The 22,249-nt window shown below is 41.0% G+C and overlaps 1 protein-coding gene across 1 annotated transcript in view; it reads right to left on the reverse strand.

The window, feature by feature from the left end:
* The window catches only part of LDLRAD4 (low density lipoprotein receptor class A domain containing 4), a 294,512-nt gene that overhangs the window by 181,254 nt on the left and 91,009 nt on the right, over window positions 1-22,249 (reverse strand). Inside the window, exon 3 of the mRNA XM_082479515.1 lies at window positions 7,085-7,542. Within this exon, the coding sequence (XP_082335641.1) occupies window positions 7,085-7,124 (40 nt within the window). The 5' untranslated portion in view covers window positions 7,125-7,542. The remainder of the gene's footprint in view (window positions 1-7,084; window positions 7,543-22,249) is intronic.

Consider the following 22,249-nt stretch of genomic DNA (forward strand, 5'->3'; position numbering starts at 1 on the left):
GAGGGAAAACTGGAACACTCTGATACATATTCAAGCTGTATTTTTTAAATGAAATGTTTATCTGTAATTGAAAATCATGCAAATGATGACAGCAGCAATGTGGGAGACCTGTGTTAATATATAAATGAGTTTTCAATTGCTTTCAATATTAATTGTATTATATACTTATTAGAAGACATTTCAAACCTGTTTTGCTGTTTTACATTGTCTCAATCATAATTCCAAGGAAGAAGGCTACCTTCAGCACCAGATGCACCAGTTATATATTTGATGCTAAGTAATTTGCACAGTTTCATTCATAATAAAGAAAACAACCTCAAAAGGCAGTTGCTTTGGCTTTGCCCTATTTTTGATTATTCTTAATGATTACCTTTTAAACTTGCTTACTATCTAAAAGTGGTAAAAGCTTGTCTTAAAATACTTGCATACTGTGAAACAGAAGAATGGATGCAGTATTTCTGTAACATTAAAATATTTCTATACAAGTTGCACAGACATAGAAACATATGTCACACACCCCAAGAATAAGATGTTTAAAGAAGGCCAGGCTAGAAGGAATGCAATGGAGCAGTACTCCTGCAAAAAGAGAGTTGAGACTTTAAACACATCAGACTTTTAATCTATCCTTTATCAATTATTCCAAGAGCTCAACAGAATCTACTTAAACACTGAGAAGATAGAATAGTGCAAGTGGGTTACTAACTTTAAAAATGTACATTTATTATCCAGGGAACCAGCAGTAATAGAATCACAGAAAAGTAAGGCTGGAAGTGCTCTCATGAAGTCCATTCCCCTGCCCCAGGGCAAGATCAACTATATATAAACCATTCTTGACAGATATTTGTCTAACTTGTTCTTAAAAACCTTCAGTGACAGAGACTTTACAACCTCCCTAGGCAATCGGCTGCAGTTCTTAACTATCCTTACCATTAGAAAGATTTTCCTAACGTCTAACCTCAATCTCTCCACCACAGTAAGCCTGTCTGCTACTTCGTGCTCTATCCCCAGCAGAACTGGGAAGCAGTTTCTATTACCTTCCTCTTCACGTGAAATTTCCATATACTTTTAAATGGTTATCACATCTTCCCTCACCCTTCCATTCTCTAAACGAATAATGGGCAACTGTGTGATACGCAATCTGCTGGAGCAATTTATCTGGTCTCCCATGTAATCCCCTCAAGGAGCCTCCCTTTTCTGGAACCACCACCCCCGTGCCAGAGACATCTCCACCCAAAACGCCAGCAGTTAAGCAAAACAAGCCGTGGGGAGAGAAGCCAAACTGAGCAGCAGGCTCTCAGATCACCTTTCTGCAAAGAAAGGTCCCACACAAACCAGCAGAAGTCACTGTGGAAGAGATGTGAGGTGGGGAAAGGTACTCAGCCCAGAGAAGGGCAGACAAGGAGGGTTGAGTCTGGGAAAGAAGGGAAGAGGCTTTTAGACAACCTAGAATTAAGTTGTAGTGAGTTTGTCTGGAAGTGAGAGAGGTCTGGAAACAAGAGAAGGTGAAGGAAAGCAGGGAAAAACAGAAGGGGAGAAAATCTGGAAGAGAAGTGAGACCTGATGTACAAATGGGGAGGGACAGAGGAGCCTCAGTACAGAGACAGGGGATTTGGGCACTGATGGGAGAAGAGGCAGAGAGAGGTTGGGAAAGCATGAACCACAGGACAAGAAATGCAACAGAAGCCCTGAGTGCCAGGGGGATACAGAGCAGAGGGGGCAGACTGGAGAAGCTCTACCACGCTGTGTTCCTATGAGCATGAGGATCTCCTAGCAGATGAGTTCAGTTTCTCTGCTAAAGCAGGGCCTAGGAGAGTATCAGCCAAGCTGAGGAGTTCCTCCTTGGGAGCAACCTGGCTTCTCTGGATATGACTCAAGGTCAAGCTTCGGCGACAATGACCTTGAGACATAAGGCTGCAAGGGATTATGGAAAGATTTGAGGGTGCCGGCACTTCCACAGGGAAAAGTGTGAGGGAGAAGATACGAAGCTATGACAGAATGGGATCAGAAGGTGACAGGAAAAGTCAGTGCTAGACTGAAGGACAGGGGCCCACTGCACTGAGCAATCTCTTACTATTTACTCCGGTTTCCATAGTGCCAGAGCTACTAATCCCTCTAGCAGTGCTGAGGGTCACAGGGTAGGAATGCCTCCGCGTCAGCCCAGGTCTGAGAGCTTGCGCTGAGACAGAGCTAATAAAATCCTGATGGACCTAAGGTGACCTTGCAAGGTCAGGACGTTTCATACACTGATTTCTAATCCATCCCATAGTGTTCCCCTTATCCTTTGATTATCCTGGATGTCCCTGTGTCACACGCTCCTCAATGATGGACAGATGCTTTCAGAATCACACTGTTCTCCTAAACCACCACTCAAAACACACACTGGTGAAGAAAGTAGCTAATTTGAAAAATAGACCTTGGCTGTCCAGGATCCCCACCACTGTTACCCTAGCACTGGTGCAGCACTGAGGGTGGCCAAGGCAGAAGGTGTAGTACTTCATGGCAGCTAAGAAGTGTGCAAGCAAGGTGGTCCTTCTGACCATCACACCAAAGCACAGGCTGTATCATGGCTACATCTTGCCACATAGCTCAGTGTATCAGTCACATGCCCTGGCACAAATCCCCACTGCTTTGTGGGAACCTAGGGAAAACATCTTCATTAAGTTTGAGAATTACTACTCCAGTCTGAAAATGACTGTTTTCCAGTTCTCAAGGGTCATATTGTCTAGACCTCTAGCCTTTCCTTTTACTCTTTTCTGGATGCTTCCAACAGGCCCGAAGAACACTGCTCAGAACAGAAACAGTACACCAGCCACATAAATGCTAAGTGGAGTGGAAAAATTATTTTGCATGTCTTACATGCAGACTCCTGTCCGTATATTATAGCATAACATTTACAGCATAGTATTGTTGATTCATAGCCATTTTCTGAACTCTTGCAACCGCCCATCTGTTTTCTGCAGACCTGCTGCCTTACCAGTTATTCTACATTTTGATTTCCACAGCTGATTATTCCTGCCCAACCACAATTTAGAACTTCTCCTTGACGAACAGCATCATATTTATTTTAGATCAGTTCTCCAATATACCACATTAATTTTGAATTCTAATCCTGTGCTCAGAGGGTTTACATCCTCTCTCTGGTTGGTGTCATCTGGAAATTCTGCATGCATCTAAGTCATTACTTAAAATATTGAATACTTTCAGGCAATCCAGGGCAGAATCCCACTTGACATATCCTTCTAGTTTGACTGTGAATCACTAGCAATTATTCTGAGAACAGCTTTCCAGCCAACCGTGTACCCACCTCGTAGCCCATATTACCACGTTGTTTATGAAAGGGTGAAAAGCCTTCCAAAAATCAAGATATACTATTTCTCTACTTACAGGGGAATGAGGCTCCACTGACAAGATACCTTCTGGCAAAAACACATGCAAATTCATTTATCGTATTATTACCTACAGGCTATTTATTTAAAAAATCAGTTGATTATTTGATTCAATCTTTTTTCCCCAAGAATTTAAGATAAGCTACCTACTCCAAAGGGTAAAAAGAAGGACCCAGGAAAGTTTACATGCAGGTGCAGCACTTGCTCTTTCACAGCTCTGTTGAACCTCGACTGTCCTCCAAATGTTCTCCAGTGTAACCAGAAATTGCTCAGACATTGCTTCAGCTATTTCACCCTCTGTTGCAGAGGTAATTTAATAAGCTCAAGCTTGCTCTAAAATACCTATTATCCTATCTCATTAATTTATAATCAGTTCTGTACCTGCTTTAGTTGGAATTCTTACCTTTCTCAAGGTAGCAGTCCTTTTCTTGGCACCTGGTCACCCTTTTTGGCAAAGAATGATGCAAAAAATGTCATTAACTACTTGGTCCTCTCTGCACTATCAGATCATGAGTTTTGTCATTCCCTCTCAACTAGTAATCCAGAAGCTCCGTCTTCCTCTTGTTAATACCGAGAACTTCACACGTTTCCTTGTTACCGTGTCCTTTATTAGTTGTACTTTGTTTTGTGCCTTGGCCTACCTGATTTGGCCCTTGCATTCTTCTAATGTTCTTCTGCACTCATCTCTAGTAACGTATCTAGTTTCCACTTTCCGCAAAGGGTCCTCCATTTTCAGATCATGCAATTTTGTCTCTTCTTACACTTTTTTATTGGGATACCTTTTATTTGTGCTTTTAATATTCTTTATTGTGACCAGAAAAGAAAAAGTTCCTTTAGAAATTGCCAGCTTTCCTGAATTTCTCAGGTGTGTTTCCCAAGAAATGTTACCTATCAGTTCTACAAGCTGAATGCAGTCTACTTTCTTGCATGCTATTGCTTTTATTCTCAAGTTCCCTCTTCTGGTCTTCTCAAGAATGATAAGCTCACTCTTTCATGATTGCTATCACTCAAATTGCCTTTTACCATTGTAGGCTCAACCATCTCTTTCCTAATCAAGTCTGAGTGTACAGACAAGGATCAAAGTATCGCCTAGCCTTAACTGTAAGCCTTTCCAGGTCACAGTGATTAGGAAGGTGGAAAGGAGGTTTATGAAGTACTCTGAATGTGGTTACACAGAGGCATCATCCTCCCAGGCTTCTTTTGCCAGCATTCTGTTCAGTTGTAAATTGAAACGATTACTGTGATTGTTGCAATAGCTGCAATCACTTAGCATGGCTAGATTCAGTGTTGACACTGCACAGGTTTCAGATATCAAAGCTTTTTCTGTACAAATTAGCTCCCTTCTGCATGTGGTCATGCCCCCTCCACCGGTAGCAGCTACTGTTTTTTCCTATAGCTGAACTGGCATTCCAATAAAACAAAAGGAGCAGTATAGCAAGGATCAGAGGAGCAACCGTATGCACCTGCCATTACACTGTTATTGCAACTCTTAAATTAGCGTAACACAGTCCAATGAATTTCGCTAAGAAATACATACCCACCCCCTGTTTACAGATGAATGCATTATATAAGTCTAACAAGGAACAAGAAAGATCTCCAAAAAGCAAATATGGATATCAATTTGTTACAAGTTGGAAGAAACAGAAGTCCCTGCCTTCTCCTCATATAAAGCAATGATATTTCAACATGTTTCCTGTACAAGTCTCCTGCCCATTTCCTTTACAAGTCTCCTGAACATATGCTGCAACTTAACTCAATGTTTAATAATTCTTTAGTACAGCTACCAAGATTTGAAAATGTTTATTAACACCTTTACCCGAGGGGAACTCCAAAATAATATAATAATTTCTTATGAGAGACCAAGAAACCCTCACGTTGTTAAAGTCTCCAGAATAGGTCTGAATCTGCTGGGCTGTCACCACAATCTGACTGTTGTTCTGGGCCTCCAGGGACCCCAGCTTCATCTCCCTGAATTTTATGCAGCTTTATTTGCCAGGTCTTTTCCACCCAGCAGCAGTCACGAGGTTACCAGCTTTTTGACACCCTGCTGCCCAAGTACCCTGATCACAGTGCCAACAACCCCTACCCTTGTGGGAGCTAAGGGATAGCGAATACTGTGGCAGAAGAGTGTAAAGCTGGAAAGAAAACAATATGATGTCGCAAGGGTGCTAAAGGTAATAAGGTTTTCAGCAAAGGAAAGAGCCACAGAAGGCAGGGCAGGCAAGGAAGAGAACAGATATCCACACAGGAATTTTGGTGGAGAGCAAAGGAGTGGCAAAAACTCCTAGGAACGAGCTGAGAGCTGGCAGAGAGCAGCGAGGAGGAAGATGCACAAACAGAACAAGAACATCAGCGGGGAGCTGTAGGAGCGTGCCAGGCAGAGGCAGGAGGGCCCTGCAGTGGTCCCAGACTTCACATCTCCCATCAGCACTGGACCACATGTGGAACAAAGCTTTCCGTTTCCTCTCCTTGAAGACGTGTCTCTGACACGCACGGAAACAGTGTGGTAAATCAAAGCAACACAAGGCAACAAAGACAGTTCAGAACTGCAACACCAGGCCAAAGTGACACACTGGTACAGACAGCTGGACACAGAGCTGCCAGCCCACTGCAGCCAGAAAGATGGGACCAGTATCTGTGAGGGTGGATCTGCTTTGGAAAAGGACAAAGTGGGAGCCTGTCCACAGGGAAATGAACAGTTTTGCTGTTCCTTCCTGGGAAGAGCTCCGAACAGCAAGAAGTCCAGGGTAAAGCAGCCTGATACAGAAAGTTATCTTCCTGTACATACAACCCCTAAACCAGTAAACTACTTCTTATGGCAAAAATTTTAAATTGGAAAAATAAACATCTTGCACATCACTTTCAATGTGGTACTAATTCATGACCTAGATCTACTAAAGCAAGGGGAATACCCAGTTGATTTTCTACCTATTTCTCCCAGGGTCTCAGCTGGCCAGCAGATGTGGAAACAAGGCAGCAGGATCTTCTGATCCCCATTTCCTTCTCTCACCTCTCAAATCAGAAACCAGTCCAGACAGGGAAAGCACTGAATGAACTCCAGTGGACTTTACACTAGAGGGAGCTTTCCTTGGAGAGACACACCACCTTGGCATCCCCTTTCTCATTACATTATTTTCAGTATATCTACAGGGAAATACACTGGACTCAGGTGAAACAGTTACCGTTTAAACCCTCTGGTCTTGCCAGTTCAAGCACTGCAGCATGTGAATGGTGCAGGGCAGAAGAGAGTACCAGGCGAAGGTACCTGGCAAGTTCTGCCCAGAGATGTGGTCCGTCTGACATGTTTCTGAGAAGCCTCTTGATATGAACCGTGTCCATCCTGTGCCCTCGCCAAACTCCCGTGTTGAACATAAGAGCAATTTAACAGATTACATTTTATACTGACACAGGAGGCCACTCATTGTTAAGCTGTTAATGAGTACTTTAATGAGGAAAGCTGAGATGCACCTTCCCTAAGGCTTGTGGCCATCCGTTTCAGAGGGCCTGAAATACAGATAACTGTGTTACTCACTATTAATACTAGTGTTGAACTGTTCCTCAAGTGAACTGTTTTAAAATATTATTTAAACTGAAAGTACTATAAGGCACTAACGACAGCCAGGACCTATTCAATTTATTTTCTAAACTCCAGTAAACCATCCCAAAACTAGGAGCTGAACTAGAACAGAAGTCCTTACCTGTGAAAGCATTTGTGGCCTGAAAACCAGCTTCCTGCATACTGCTCTCCCAGCGAAGCTTGAGATTCCCGTCTTAACCTGTCCTTACTGGAGACAACTGCTGAGCTTGGAGATGTCAAGTCACTTCCATCTTAGCTCGCCAGAGTCCATTTCTCTTTCCATCCCTGTATTTGGCACCATCCAGTTCCACCTGATCCCAGGTCTTTTGATCTGTAGGCAGAGGGGATCTGCACTGAATCCAAGTAAGAAGCGTCGGACAGTCCCATCAACCAGCCAGCCAGAGGATTTGGGCCATGATGAATGCAGAAATGAAGCAAATCGCCTGCCAAGACTTTATTTCCCTTTTACAATTAAGTCCTAATTCTCTGTTCATCCAGCACCATTTTTTCAGGTCTCGGCCAATGGTGATGTTCAATTGTCTCTCCTCTCTTCTGTTCCTCTCCCCTCAGGCACGCTCACTGAGAAATTAAAAAAGAAGAGATTATGTTTCCTGATGACCTGTAGCAACATTAAAATTAACAGACTCCAGGGAACAAAAACCCAAAACACATTATCAGGGATTGATTGTACACATTAAAGGAGATCTTCAGAAGGCAAATATTGCGATTTTGCTGAGATGCAAAGTGTGACCACACAGCTCTTTGAAGTGCAAAGAGGAACAGTGCTGAGGGTGTCATATGCATCTCTGAGAACATGATATGATTTACATTTCAAAAGCCATATTTAGCAGAGATGGGGGCAGCAATACAATAACAAAATTGCAGTTAAAAGGGAAAAGGAAAAATACTCAAGGCTCTCAAGTCTAGTCTATTCAAAACCACAGCGAGATTATTAGCATTTCATATAGCTGCTTCCCTTCTTTTCTGGAGCAGGAAGAGAGAGCGCTGTCTGCCAACACTATATATGCCATTCTAAGTCTTCTGAGATTAAAAACCTTCGTGCGTCTGTGCTGTCGATTATCTGTTTAAAATCTCAATTGTAACACAGATGACGCAACTCAGATGTCTTCAGACATTTGGTAACGTTAAAAATTCCCACAGGCAGAAAGGTGGTTAATACAAGAGAAAGGTGGTTAAGTTTTTCTTGATCCTACTACTTTTGTATAGCCTGGATATCTGCAATTCACTGAAAACTAGAGCTGCAGCACGTTCAGCTTTGAAAAAACAGTATACGTTTACTTTTATGGGGTGAAGGAGAACCGCAGACAGGTATGTGTTTAGGGAGAAGATTATTTTAGAAAAAAAGGAAAAAAGAAAAGAGGACTTGGGAGGAGAACCTGCTCACTCCCCAGCCATGCTGCTCCTTCATGCTGTAATGCTTGGCTCGCTATCCCCCAATTCAGTGGCACAGGCAGGTTGAAACTACGTCTGTGATGATCTGATGATCTACTAATGGATTTCAGCTAATGAGTCTAGCCGGGGCTTGCAGTACTGGATCGGACCTGAGGTCCATCTACTGGATCAGCCCATATCAGAGGGTGCAAGTGTCACTGTCAGTCCCAGCGCAAGACCGGGCAGGGATGAATAACCTACCATCCGCTTCCCAGCCCCACTTCACCCTTTACACTAACCTGCAAGACCTAGAGAATAGTCAATCCTGAAGCATAAGGCTGAATATCCCAGATGGTCCAAAACTGCAGAGAAGATTCTCACGCTCTGTGGAGCACTTTCTGCTCCACAGGTACCGCGGAGCGCACAGCCAGCCAGCCCTCAAGGGCTTCATTAAGGCCCTTTCTTGGGGGACAAAAAGAAACTTTTAGGTGTGTCACCACAACCAAGTGAGCCTAACACCTGATGAATGCGGTTTTCCTCGAAACACGCTGAATGAAAGCCAGCCGCTAACAAAGACAAATTTTCTATCTTAATGATGTTGCTGCTTTTCCCCCCCAATTTTGTTACACCGATATTACTGAAGAACACACATTTTTTGTCTCAAAACACAGCACAGGACTGACTGATTAGTTAGTTGTATTCAAATCCAGTAATTTGCATTCAAATCAGATATGGTTACAGAACAGATTTAAGATGTTTTCCCCATTTCTTACCCAAACATCTCAACTTAATAGAGGAGGAAGTAGAAATTAAGAAAAAAAAAAAACACAAAAACAATGCTTTTACATGTAGTAACTATCAGAAGAAGCTGCATAAAAAATTTCTGAATAGTGTTTAAAATGCTATTAGTCCTGAATTTCAGCTCAAGATGCTTTTTCAGCCTTTCGAAGTGCTCTATACAACTAATAACCATTTCATATGAGGTTATTTTATTCTAAAAACCATACAACTGAGCAAGTATAATATACACACAGCGCAGCACATATTTCTTTTGGCTCTTAACATTGGGCTAACTATTCTATAATGACTACAGATGGATGCTGCACTCATTTCCCAAGCTTGTTCTCTAGAGGCCTGAGTTTCTTTCATATTTATAAGAACAGGTCCATATTTGCATTCACATTTTCAGCCTTACAACTTTTGATTTTGCTTTATCAATCCACAATTTTGATGGCGGCATTTTTAATTTTTCTCCTCATCTTAGAGATGCTCAAGAGATGTTCGCTAACACCTTAGCATCCAGGGAAATTCTCCTGTTGTTACATCTTTGTATTAGATATCATATACTTCTGATTCTTAAAATAATAAAATACATTTGCTGTCTTGAAAACTAACTTTTCATTAAGAGTTATTTTCCACGTCTTCAACATTTCTGCTAAACTAGTTAAGAACCCAACAGTGAGGAAACTCTACTTTGAGCAACCACTGCTTCTTCAGATAGAAAGATGTAATTTTAACAACATTATAGGACATTGAAACACTTACAGAGTTCATTCAGACCTTAAAATTTAAAACATAGTGCACTGCATCAGGTTTAAGTCCTCCCTTAAGGCCTCGAGTGAAAGAAGATACTGATATCTCTAGATTGCCCTAAGTGAGCATTTTCTATCACTGCAAGAACACTCTTCTCTCCCTTGGCAGATAATGAACCCGGAGGTGGCTGGCAGGACGTGAGTAAGAAGATGGAGCAGGCTGCTGGGGCAAGCCCGTGCAGTGCTCAGCGCTTGCTGGGCTTCTTCACAACTCAAAACCAAGTTTGGTACTTATAAAAGGCTTCACGCTGATGGCTAAGCAGGCTATTTAATGAGTATTTTCAACAGGCAGACCTTTCATCAGTTACATTTGCACGACAATTTCAGGTCTCTGAGATTTTGAATGTGTCCAGATGAAGACGACTAAGCAGCCCAGTCAATACCACAGCAAATCAGGAAAACGGCAAATTCAATTTTTAACAGCATGTAGAGCTATGACCTTTCTATTATACTTTACATTATCAAGAAATTTTTCATTAAAGCTGAACGGATGTTTAAAGAGAGATGCTTTGTGTTTGTTTTCTAACAGACCAGCATGTTTGCACGCACAGAATCGGTCGGGACCTTGCTGACACATTTCGGTGTGGCTCAGTCAACTCCAGTGAAGCTGTGTGTTTATCCTTTTATACCAATGGGGTGCAGAAATGTTAAACCAACCTGCTTAAAGGACCAAAAAGTGAAAATACACGTCTGAAAAAGAGAGAGGAAAGTAAACCATAGTAATAGAACTACGATAAGATGTGATCTTCAATGTAACTATTAGTTTTCACAACTTGCAGAGACCCCAGTGGGAACATGCTCCATTATACTGATCAGATGGCAAAGAGAAAACCTAGACTCAAGAGACCAGAGATTGCCTCCTTGCTCCCTTTGTTACTTCCTTTCCAATTGCCACAGGAACAGTGCTTTCACTTCTGCTTTCATTCATCTGTTGCAGTGGTACATGAGTCTCAGAAGCAAACCAAAGCAAAACATTGTGTTTTATAAATATGTAGCTGTGCTATAAGGATTTTTGGCTGCGCTTATGTGATTGAATATCTACAGAAAAATCAAATCTATTTATTTGCATCCTCTTCACTTTTCTCAGATTTGGTCCCGGGAAAGACACCACCATCTGAACCTCACACAAATTGCAAACAGAAAATATTTTGACTATTTAACACCTTATGTGAGTTACATGTTCTCATGGTATATTTAGCTGGTCAACCTGCTATTCCTCTTTTCTAAACATTTGAAGATGCAGTATTAAAGGGCCACTGTAAAAAAGAATCTGAGAGAGAAAAGTAGCAAATAAGTGCCATTAAATCCTGCAATAACATCTACATTTTATGAAGTATTGTGCAATCATCAGTCAAAACCAAGCCTGGAGGAACTTGCACTGAAAGAAGTGAAATACTGCTTTTTCCAAGACTGGTATCTCTGTAATGTCTTGAAAAACGCAAGAGTTCTGGTTGACGTGTAAATGCTGCAGCTTGGGTTCTTTGGTTGGTTTTTTTTTCCGTTTCCTTTCACTATATACAGTCAGTTTCTCTGGCCACACACTGTTGGTTCCCACACAGGCATTAGGAACTCACTGGATGTGTTTTCAGAAGGGCTACGGCCACGGGAAGCGTTTCCTGTGATAGCCCTTGGCACAAGACATGCTAAAGGACGGCGTTTCACTAAGGGGTTTAACAATTTTCCTAACAGGAGTATCTGTAGAGTAAGCCCACACGTTTACATTTTCAAGCAAGATACTGAACAGCTTCTGAGCCGTGGTTTAATTTAATTTCATCAAGGGAGGACTCGCTGCTTGAATTTCTAGCTTTCAGGTAAAAGCAGCATAAAAGGGCAGAGAGGCTGAGCTAACCTGCCCTGCCCTCGCTGCGCTCCCTGTAGAAAGCAGCTGCCAAACAGGGAGAGACCCCCAGCGGGAGCTCGGCTGCCGCCGGCACCGACCCACTCTGTGGCTAAAAGCAGGACAGAAGCAACGCTGGCCGAGCCGGCAGCACGACTCCAGCTCAACAGGAGATTTAAGTGTGCCTCCAAATTCAAGGAAAAAAGTACTCTGACTGAAGCCAGGACAAGTACTGAACTATCCACATGCTTAAATGCATCACTGAAGTAAGGTCTGTACTTCTGATAGGTTAAAGCAGCATAGACTTGGATATATATTTAAGAAGTTTCTGGCTGGAAAAACACTTCCAACGTTTTGTTTTTACAAAACCCTGTTTGTAAAAATATCTTTTAAAGTTTGCTAAAGCAATTTAAAATGAAGCATATGTGCACACATATAGCTCACCTCTCCATCCCCTTTTGGATTCACTAAGTTTTCCAAGCTTTGGTTTTGCTTCTTATAGAGACTTAATATTTACCAGTTATACCTACTCTTTTTTAGATGGTAAGGCCTGCATTTTACTGTGCAATCCTCATTTATTTTATTTACTTCGGTCTGTAATTTGTCTTCCTTCCAAGATACCATTGCACCAGTGCTAAGTGAATGCTCATTCTTGGGAAATGCTATGCTCCATAACTCAAAGACCACTTAAAAAACTCAAGGCAACTTTCACAGGAGACCATACACAAATCAAACTGAAACCCAGATGTTTAAAATGTGTTTATCTAATAGTATCTTTCTCACACACACATATACATCATTTGTTTTCACTTTCTATCTTCAGTATTTGTATAGGTCAGTTTTGACTTTTTAAACAGCTGCTGTATTCCCTTTCTTGGTGCATTTCAGTGACCTACAAAATGAGTTTCTATGTTATGTTATGTTATACATATTTATATTCCTACAGATTCTTTCAGATACTCTTCAGCTTGTTTAGGAATAGTGTCCAAGGTTCGTTTCCCTTCCTTTTTGTTACAGCACTCCCTGAACTGGGGCAAACAGAGGACAAACGAAGTGAGGTGTGGTCTTTCTCCATTAGTTGAAGCAGGAAACGGGTCTTGAGAAGAGGGCATATTGCCAAAACCAAGCATCTTTTTTTTTTTCTAGCCTGTTAAGAAAATGCTCTATAAAGCAAAATATATCCCAAACCCCAATGCCAGCACACGCTGCAAAAAACACTACTGACAAGGCCAAGTGTAAAAGAACAAGGATGAATATTTCAGTACAGAATTTTCTCCTCCTCCTCCTCCTATTTGTTTATTTTCTTTTGGAGCGAAGCAACAAACTGAAACAATTATATAAAAATCGGTCTGTTTAGTACCTTCATGCCTTTGGTAATCAGATAGCAAGGAGTATTTCACTTGAAGAAATCCTATAAATAACTGATAACACAAAAGAGCATGCCACATTTCCTTCCATTAATCTTGTTAAGTGAAATAATTAATTTAGATCCTCTATTTTCTATCACTACGAACAAACTAAAGAGCCATACATTTTCCCATACCTGTGCTGACAGAATGCAGTAAAACCCCAGTGGAAAAGTTTACTAAGATCTCTGTGACAAGCTATTTGGTTTGGATGAGATAATTATTGGGAGAAACTGTACAAGCTGTGTTATACAGGGCAAATGAGAAGATCGCATTGTTTATTTTTGGACATTAATAAAACTATAATTACCAGAAGTTGTCAAGAGAAATCATTAATCATGCTGCTCTATGAACCTGACCAGTCAGAGAACAAACTGAGCTCTGAATTTTATTTGCCAAAATAACGAAAAGGTAAGTAAGAGCAGAATCCAGTCTCAATTAATCTTTTCCCAAAGCAACACAGGGTCAGTATTTGAATTTGCAGAAGGATGGTAAAAGCAAAAATTACACTGAGCAGATTGGAGAAAAGATCACAAGTTTTCGACTGGTGTTTCCGTGACTTGTATGAGAAATGAGCAGTTGCCAGAAACCCAGGGGATTCTGAATACTTCAAGATTATGAGTATCCAACATCCAGCTACGCTCCAAAGGGCATTTAGCATCCCTGCAAAACTGTGGTTGTGAGTCACAGCTGCAGAACCTGACCACCCAGATAAGGAGCAGTAGGACAGGGAAGGTACTGGTTTAACTCTTGCTGTGCCACGTAGGATGCGCGAGCAGGGAGGAAACACCTTAGGAGAACACAACATGGCCACTGCCAATCTGCTGTTAAGAACATACCAACGTGGAGCTGAGCACAAGCTGAGACAGGTTTCTCTCCTCCTCCTCTCCCACAGAAACTCGTTGCTGCTTCAACAAAATGTTTCTTCTGGCTTCCTTTCACCTCATCTCAAGAACCCACCACACAGACACAAGCAATGTATGTTGTTTACAAGAGCTCCTTTTTCCAAGTCCACATCATGCATTTCCTAGTTTTCACCAGCCAACACAAGCTTTCCAATTTCTTTATCTTTATCTAGGTTTTTAGGTATAATAGGAGCATATGGACATCTCTGCTGACAAACCCTGCATAAGAGAAGCAAATGGGCAGTGCTCCTTTCCTGCAGCTAATGAAGGTTATGTCAACCATGCCCATCCCTAGGAGACCCGGCACCAACAGCACCTTTTGGGTGAGGGCATCGCATCCACCAGGGAAAGGGTGCACAGCCAAAACCAACCTCTCCCACTGAATTGGTTAAAGCAGCCAAAAGTCCTAATATACACAATGAAGATACAGACACACATACCTACTTCGCTCATAAAAAGCAGGCTGTGTGGATCCAGCCAAGCTGCACTTCACTTCTGAAGGCAGAAACATCTGCGCTCTGATTGTTCTGGAACGGAAATGCAGAAGACAGCATCTCCCACATGAAAATCTCAAGCAGCGTATGGACACAGAATGGTGCAGTCCTCCCACTGAAATGTATTGGGGACTGCGGAAGTAACTGTATACGGGGAATCTGAAAACTCAGAGATTAATAGGAGTTATCCAGCATTATTCCAACTTCTGTCAAAACACTTGGTATGAATGAAAAAGCACAACGCAATGCACATTTTGGCAAATGCAAAATGCAAAAGAGAACAGTGAACCTGTGCTAACTATAATGAAAAATGAACTGATGCTGGAGAGATACTCAAGGGGCAGGGAAGCTGTTGGGAGAACATGACCACTATCTTGGAGAATAAAACTACTGTCTGTTCAGCACTTGGGTTTGCTATGTGTGTCACTGGGAAGTGAGGGTGCTCAGCCACTCTCAAGAAGGACCTAGCATCCTATGTACCTGGGCCATGACCAAAGAAAATAATCTTCTGCTAAAGAATAAAATATGAACTATACAATTGAATTAGCATGAACTGCCACCATATTAATTGAAGAAGCACTGATAAGAATTTCATAACTTTCTGGAAGGCTGTATCAGTCAGTGCTTTGAAAGTCCATCTATTGTGAGCAGCAGCTGTTCAGGTGGGCAAGGAACATAGGAGAAAGGCCCCCTAGTAATTTATACGCATTACTACACAAAGCCAGTTCTAGTTTCCTGCAAATCAAGCCATGCCACAAATATTCATCTGGTTTATTTACAGTGTCAGTAGCCAACATTACCTGCATGCTGCACAAAGAAATGCAAACAGAATGTCATCCAGACAGGAAAAACCCAGTTTAAAGAAACTGTAGACAGCACCGGGCACATCAGCTGCAGGGTGTTCCCAGTGCTGCTGTGAGCAGCGCAGGAGACAACGGTACTGCAATACAGCTGCAGTCAGTGCAAAAAGTCAGTCACGTGTATATGCCTCTTCTAACCTAAAGAAGGTTTGCAATGATTTTACACTATCTATATAGATCATGTGCTGCACAAATCCATTTTCCTTACAATACCATAGAAAACTTAAAAATGTATGACTGTATCCAGAAAGGATCTCGTTAAAACAAATACCTAAAATTTCTTCTATAGAACTGCACCAGATTTTAGATGACTGAAAAATCCTGAGGTTTGCTGATCCATATTCTACCAGTTCTGATTTTCACACCAAACTACAACAATCTACACGAAGCAATAGAGATCCAACCCCCTGCTTGCGTCCATTAATACCAGGTCTCTGCTTTGCCTAGTATCTAACAAAACCTGCTTAAATTGTATCTCTGTCATTATACTATGACTGAGCTCTGAACTCAGCGCAACATCCAGAAACCCAAACTGTTGTCTTAACATGGTCTCCAGATGCTCTGCTTTCCAGGGCATCTACTTGAATTTTATCCTCTGAATGACACTAGATAACAACTAGATTAATACGCAGCCTGTATCAGAAGCCATATCCAAGCAAAAGTTTCACCTGAGTCCGTGGTGGTTTTGCCCATGCCAGGCCAAGGAAAATGAACTCTGCTTTATTACCAAATAATCTAGACAACACTGAAGAAAGTGCTTCTTCAGCATTTACACGTACATACTTTTAAGACCCACAGTCAATGAGGCGTAAGTAATTGTCACAGCAATTCCTAGTTACAACTACAACTATACTCCAACTTTCAACCTGGAAATGAGAAAAAGAACAAAATAATGGTTTAGCATCTCTCCTATTTTTCTTGGACTTGGGAGATTGGCCTTTGTTTTTATGGGCATGTTACCTGATCTCTCCAGGCTTCCAATCCCATCAGTAAAGTGGATATAACTTCTACCTATGGAGATGTATAAAATGCTAACGGAACAGAGGCGTTACTGGTAAAACAGATCAGAGACAAAAAGCTAAAGCAGTATTTAGATTAATTTGATTTTGTTCTTGAGTGAGTATATCCAAAACAACTCTATTAGCATTGTAAAATCACGCCAAAGAAATCCTTTTAACTAAGTAAGAGGCCAGTGATTCTTTATTTCCAGGCAATACTAACAAAACACACTCTCCTTTAAGCCTGGCCTTCTTCAAAAAAATTGTTGAAAAACAATTCACAAAATAGCTCACAAAATTCAAGGGAGAGCACAGCTGGGAAGCAGTATCCTGAGGTGATCAGCTAAATCTCATTTTCCAGAGAACCACACAGTTCATTCTCCCAAATTCCTCATTACTCAACATACAAAAGCAAAGAGGCTATTTTTTCTTGTCCTTGAAGGACAGCTTTTTACATAAACAAACTGCATAAAGGCATGAGAAGTACTGTTGTTATTGGTTATATCTGTGAAATTCCCCTAGTTGAGAAGTTCTTGTTTAGCACAGACAGAAGAACACAATTTTGACTGCCTCACCTCAGCTGTAATTCACGAAGCATTTCTAATCCCAATCGGCAAAACCAAACAACTCACCAAGAACAACAGGTTTGTGTGTGTTTTTTTTTAAATCTAGCACCCTATCTATTTTTTTACCAGTAATTTTTAATAACAGATATATTTTAATATACCCTAGTCATATTTTAAAACCATTGTTGCTATCCTCATAGACAGTGCCCAGATGCAACTGAGGCATGTAACTGCACACAACTGTAGAATCGTGTTAGCGACACAACACTGACAGCATCTTCTTTAACAAATGAACTGAAAACAAAATATACCCTTTGATTTTTGACAAAAGTACTCAAAAATTGTTATTTTTAGCAAGGAAATCGGGCTGTTTTGTTTCTCTGAGGTAAACATCCCATTCACCTGTTCTCTTCCTGTACTACTATCTGTGCATTTACAGAAATCTGACCTCTGGCACTGTTTTGTGTTTCACATTGTCCTTTTAAGCACACAAACATAACAATTACTTTCAAATACCCATAAGATTCCATGTGTAAGATTTCAGGCCTACCTGCCAGTCTCGTCCCATGCAATCCTCTGCCAATGAAGACACAGATACCTATAGGAAGGGCCTACACAGATGTTAATTTATAAATGATTATGAAGTGCAATTAAAGCTTCACAGCTACAAACAGAAACACTGCAATCTCATATTAGACGAAAATAATGATCTCTGAAGATGAACAATCATTATCTCCCTTGTTCAGCCATGGAGTTGCAGCTTTGTATTTCCCAGCTGTTAACCTACCATCAGTCTTACCATAAAAACAAAGAATACTTTTGGCTTTTTTTATCCTTTTTAAACAAGTGGAAAATGTAAAGAGAGTCTGACTTTGTGTCTGATAATTAAGCTTCCGATATCATGGAATGTTTTCTAATAGGAGCATCTGCTTCCCGCATTACAGCCCTACAGCTAAGAAAGCATTGGACTTATTAATAAAGCACAGTAAAGAACCAAACATCTGGGCGGGAAAGACGCACGAAAGGGGAGAGACTGTCTTCCTCTCAAAATATTCAAGAGACGACAAAGCTCATCCAAAAAAAATGCAGTTTGTCTGTTGAGGAAGCAGCTGGAACCAATGAAGGGAGCCTACAGGAAAGCTGGAGAGGGGCTTTTTACAAGGGCATATAATAATAGGACAAGGGGTAATGGCCTCAAACTGGAAGAAAGTAGATTTAGAATAGATATTAGGAAAAAAAATTTCACTCTGTGGGTGGTGAGGCACTGGAACAATTTGCCCAGGAAAGCTGTGGAGGCCCCATCCCTGGAAGTGTTCAAGGTCAGGTTGGACGAGGCTTTGAGCAACCTGGTCTAGTGGAAGGTGTCCCTGCCCATGGCAGGGGGGGTTGGAACTAGATGATCTTTAAGGTCCCTTACAACCGGAACCATTCTATGAATTTATGCTGATGACTCTTATTCCACTATATCTTGCTGCAAGACACAAACCTATTTAGAGGAAACAGAGGGGAAAGCAGGAAAAATCCCACCTGTATTAATCCGTACCACATAGTTAAAAGCTCCTGACAGTGCAACCCATTCCCATTCCCAAGGAACAGGCAGATGGGCGTACATAAGTTCTTTCTGCTAACAGCCCTGGCAGAAAAGGGCTTCGTATCAACACTTCAAATACTGAAAAGAGAAAACAGGACAAAAATAAAACAAGAAACACTAAGATCCCAGAAGAGTTAAATAGCTAGAATTTTGGATCAACAATTTGAGCATCTTATATAACACAGTCCATCATATGTTACTCAGTCACTCATGCATCAAGAGCAGAAACTGGGTTAACTACAAAATTTCTCAGAAACAAACTGAGACCTTGGTTTTAAAACACTTCTAAATGTGCCAAATACTTTGGTACACTGTTCAAAGTTAATTACCATCAAACTAAATATCTACGCTTTGCATTCTTTTTAAATGCAAAATCTGCGGGGCTGTATGCTTATCCTACAAATGGTGCTCGTGTTCTGTAAGGTATGCAGTGTTTCTTCCCACCGCTGACCTAAGGGAAGACAAAGGTGTCAGAGAACCTTTCTGAGGGAGGGTGGTCATTCCAGAACCCGCAACTGGAGTCTTCTACCCGGCAACGGGTGCGCAGACACGGCTGCATTATCCCACCTTCAGCTCAGAGGGACATATATACACCCCATGCCCCACAGGGTACTGCCCTGCCCTCCTATCTTCCAGAAGAGCAGACAAATAGTAAGAGCTACTGTCACTGAGGGGAAAACATCCAGGGGAACTGCATATAGTTCTATCTTCTTACAGCAAATAAAATATTACTTACTTTCTTCAGAGCCGAATTTTTTGGAAGGTGTAAGTTGCTACCCAGTATACGCATAAGCTAGCAAGACTAATCCTGATATACCTAGGCGTTCTTCTGACTTTTCTCACCTCTTCTAGCTTAATACTCGTGGTTTGGGGTTTGTTGGTGTTCTTTGGTTTTAAATAACATGAAGAAAACCCAACCACAGTAGTGTATAAAACCTGTTCCCTAGCATGATGACAAAACCAAACCAATCAACCCTGGTATGTTAATTCAGCACACATTAGAGAATTTGTAATAGATCATTTTCAAGCATGTACATCTTCACAACTTTAAAACTCAATGATCGACAAAATGTCAAAGGTTTTGCTCCTGTAACATCACGTCATACATCAAAATAGGACTCATTTCTATCAGTTGAGACTTCACAGCAAGACTGAAGCTCTAGACTTTATTTTAGAGTTCAAAAGAGGCCCTGGGAATTTTTATTAAAAACACACTGAACAGACAAGGAAAAAAAAAATCAAATATGCATTTTCAGACAGAACTATGTGGATTTTTAACAAATAACCAAAACAAACTTACCTTGTGGACAGAAGCAAACATCAGAAATGCCAGCTTAGAGGGCTATTTTCTTTTGGTAACACTATCACTTTGGGAAACTATTAAATAGCACAAACTTAAAAGCAGCATTAGCAAAAACTGAATGCTGTTCAACTCCTGTTTCCAACTAAATGCCTTTTTCACACACATATGCTTTGCCTTCCATTACTCAGCTGCATAATCTAAATCACCAAACTGCACTTACAACAAATCTGAACTGACAATGCCAAATTTTAATTGAAACACACGAGAGCAGTTGGGCAATGCCCGAGCATTTTATAGGGAAGTTAGTAGTGCTCACAGCTGGAATAAACCTCCACCCCTACAAGGAAGAAAGGGACATAGTTTCTTCATTTTATTTTAGTCTTTCCTTCAAAAACCAGAAATATCTGCTAAATTAAAAAAGCAAGCAATGCCGTAAATATTTTTCTAGTCTGAAAAATCTTTCTGTTCAAAGCCCACGAACAGTCTAGTAAGTGGTGACTTCAGGAAAAAGAAAAAAAAATGTTACTTTCTGCCTCTTAATGAATAAAACTACATTCCTGTTCCCAATTCAGAGAGGAGCTTTCTTGCAGACTCTATATGATAGCAGCATGCAATGACCTCTCAGCATTGCTATACAGGCACTGTGTCTGAAAACTGCCTGTGTATTTGTATACACACTCTTGTGTGTATATGTCTTTGTATAAAGCCCTGCATGCAAACCGTGCCACCAATGTATGCTCTTTTAGAGCACTTCATGGTATTATTGCAGACATTTTTCTGCTTAAAGAGAAAACTTATTTACACTAAAATAATTCACCTCACAATACAACGCAGTCCTCCTCCAGATGCTTTTGCTGAGATTAATACGTCAATTTTATTATGAAAGTGAATGAAAAGTAGGAGACCTCCAAAAATATCAGGAAGTAAACACATCACATTCAAACTAAAACACATTAGTGGTACCTCAAATCTAACTTTCAAAATTCAGACTTTTCTCTGTTATTCCAGCTAGCTGGATGAAAAATTCACTACTTCTCTACTAAGCCCCACCTTTTAGGAAAGCATGCACCTGGGAGTTAAGGCTGGGTGGCTGGGTGGGGACAGCGCAAGGTGTCCTTCAGCCACAGCACAGTCAAAGAGCATTTGCTCTTGGTTGTGGGAAGGCATAAGGGTCATCTAAGGTGGAGGAAGGTCACTGTCTCTAGTTCCAACCCATTCTTGACTCCTCGGATGAGCTCATCAGCAAAACACCACTACTTATGAAAGTCGTTCTGTCCAGGGAAAAGTACGTTAAGATTATGGATGCCACTATAGTCATGGCCCCCAACTATTATCCAAATGTATTTATTTCTGCAACCAGCTGAATCACAGCAGCAGTAAACTTCCAATTCCGTTTCCATATTGAAGTTTTTAACTTCATAACTTACTTAGAAAGTACACCATGATACATCTGCAAAAAAAAAAGCATCCCCATTATGTCACTGAAACCGTAAAACGTAACTGCTGCACCTATTCCTGTTGGGAATGCTGAAGATGTCAAGCAAATGCCCTCTGCTCACATCATTAAAACAAACAAAGCCATTGCCATGAAATCATTCACTGTGCAGAAACTTTATAAGCTCTTCTATTATCTTTTATAGCTTAATTTGAGAACTGAGAATCTCTGGAGTGCTTTGCAGCACATTAATAAGAGACACTTGGCTTTATAAAGTTTATCATTATTACTGTACTGCCTGTGTCAGCTCATTGCAGTCAAGTTTGGTGTTTTGAAAAAAGAAATTTCCTTATACCAAGACTTGATTTTTTCTGTGAATGATAATGGTGGTGGTGGTTCTCAGGGTCTCTTTCATAGGACTGCTGTTATTTTATTTTCCATAGTGCTTTAAGAGCCCATTATTAATAAAACTGTTGAAAAATTCTTCTCTGAAGCCATCAGTCATCATAAGCTTGATGCTCCTATTTTCCTCACTATAATCAGGGACTCTGAAGTCTGAAGAGTGGTACTAGAAATTAAGCAAACACTGGAAGTGTCAGCTGGCAAACAAGGGAGCATTTCACCTCTTGGGTGAGCTTTTAAGCGAACTCCAGTGTTTCATACCCTACTCTGGCTACTTAAATACTTTACAGCTTACATAAATCTTTATCCAATACCTAACACTGAACGCGATCTGGATTCAGTTACTTGAGAGGTTTGAAGACAGACATGTAGAAATACAGACAGGCAGCAGAGGCCACGCTGATACCAGCAGCTTTCACAGTACGGTAACGTCCCTTAGGGTGTGATCCTAACCCTCTTCTAAAACTAAATCTCTGTGCCAGCGAATGTGGTAACACAGCTGTAT

The sequence above is a fragment of the Vanellus vanellus genome (genome assembly GCF_965231255.1).
Source record: "Vanellus vanellus genome assembly, chromosome: 2".
NCBI lineage: Eukaryota > Metazoa > Chordata > Aves > Charadriiformes > Charadriidae > Vanellus > Vanellus vanellus.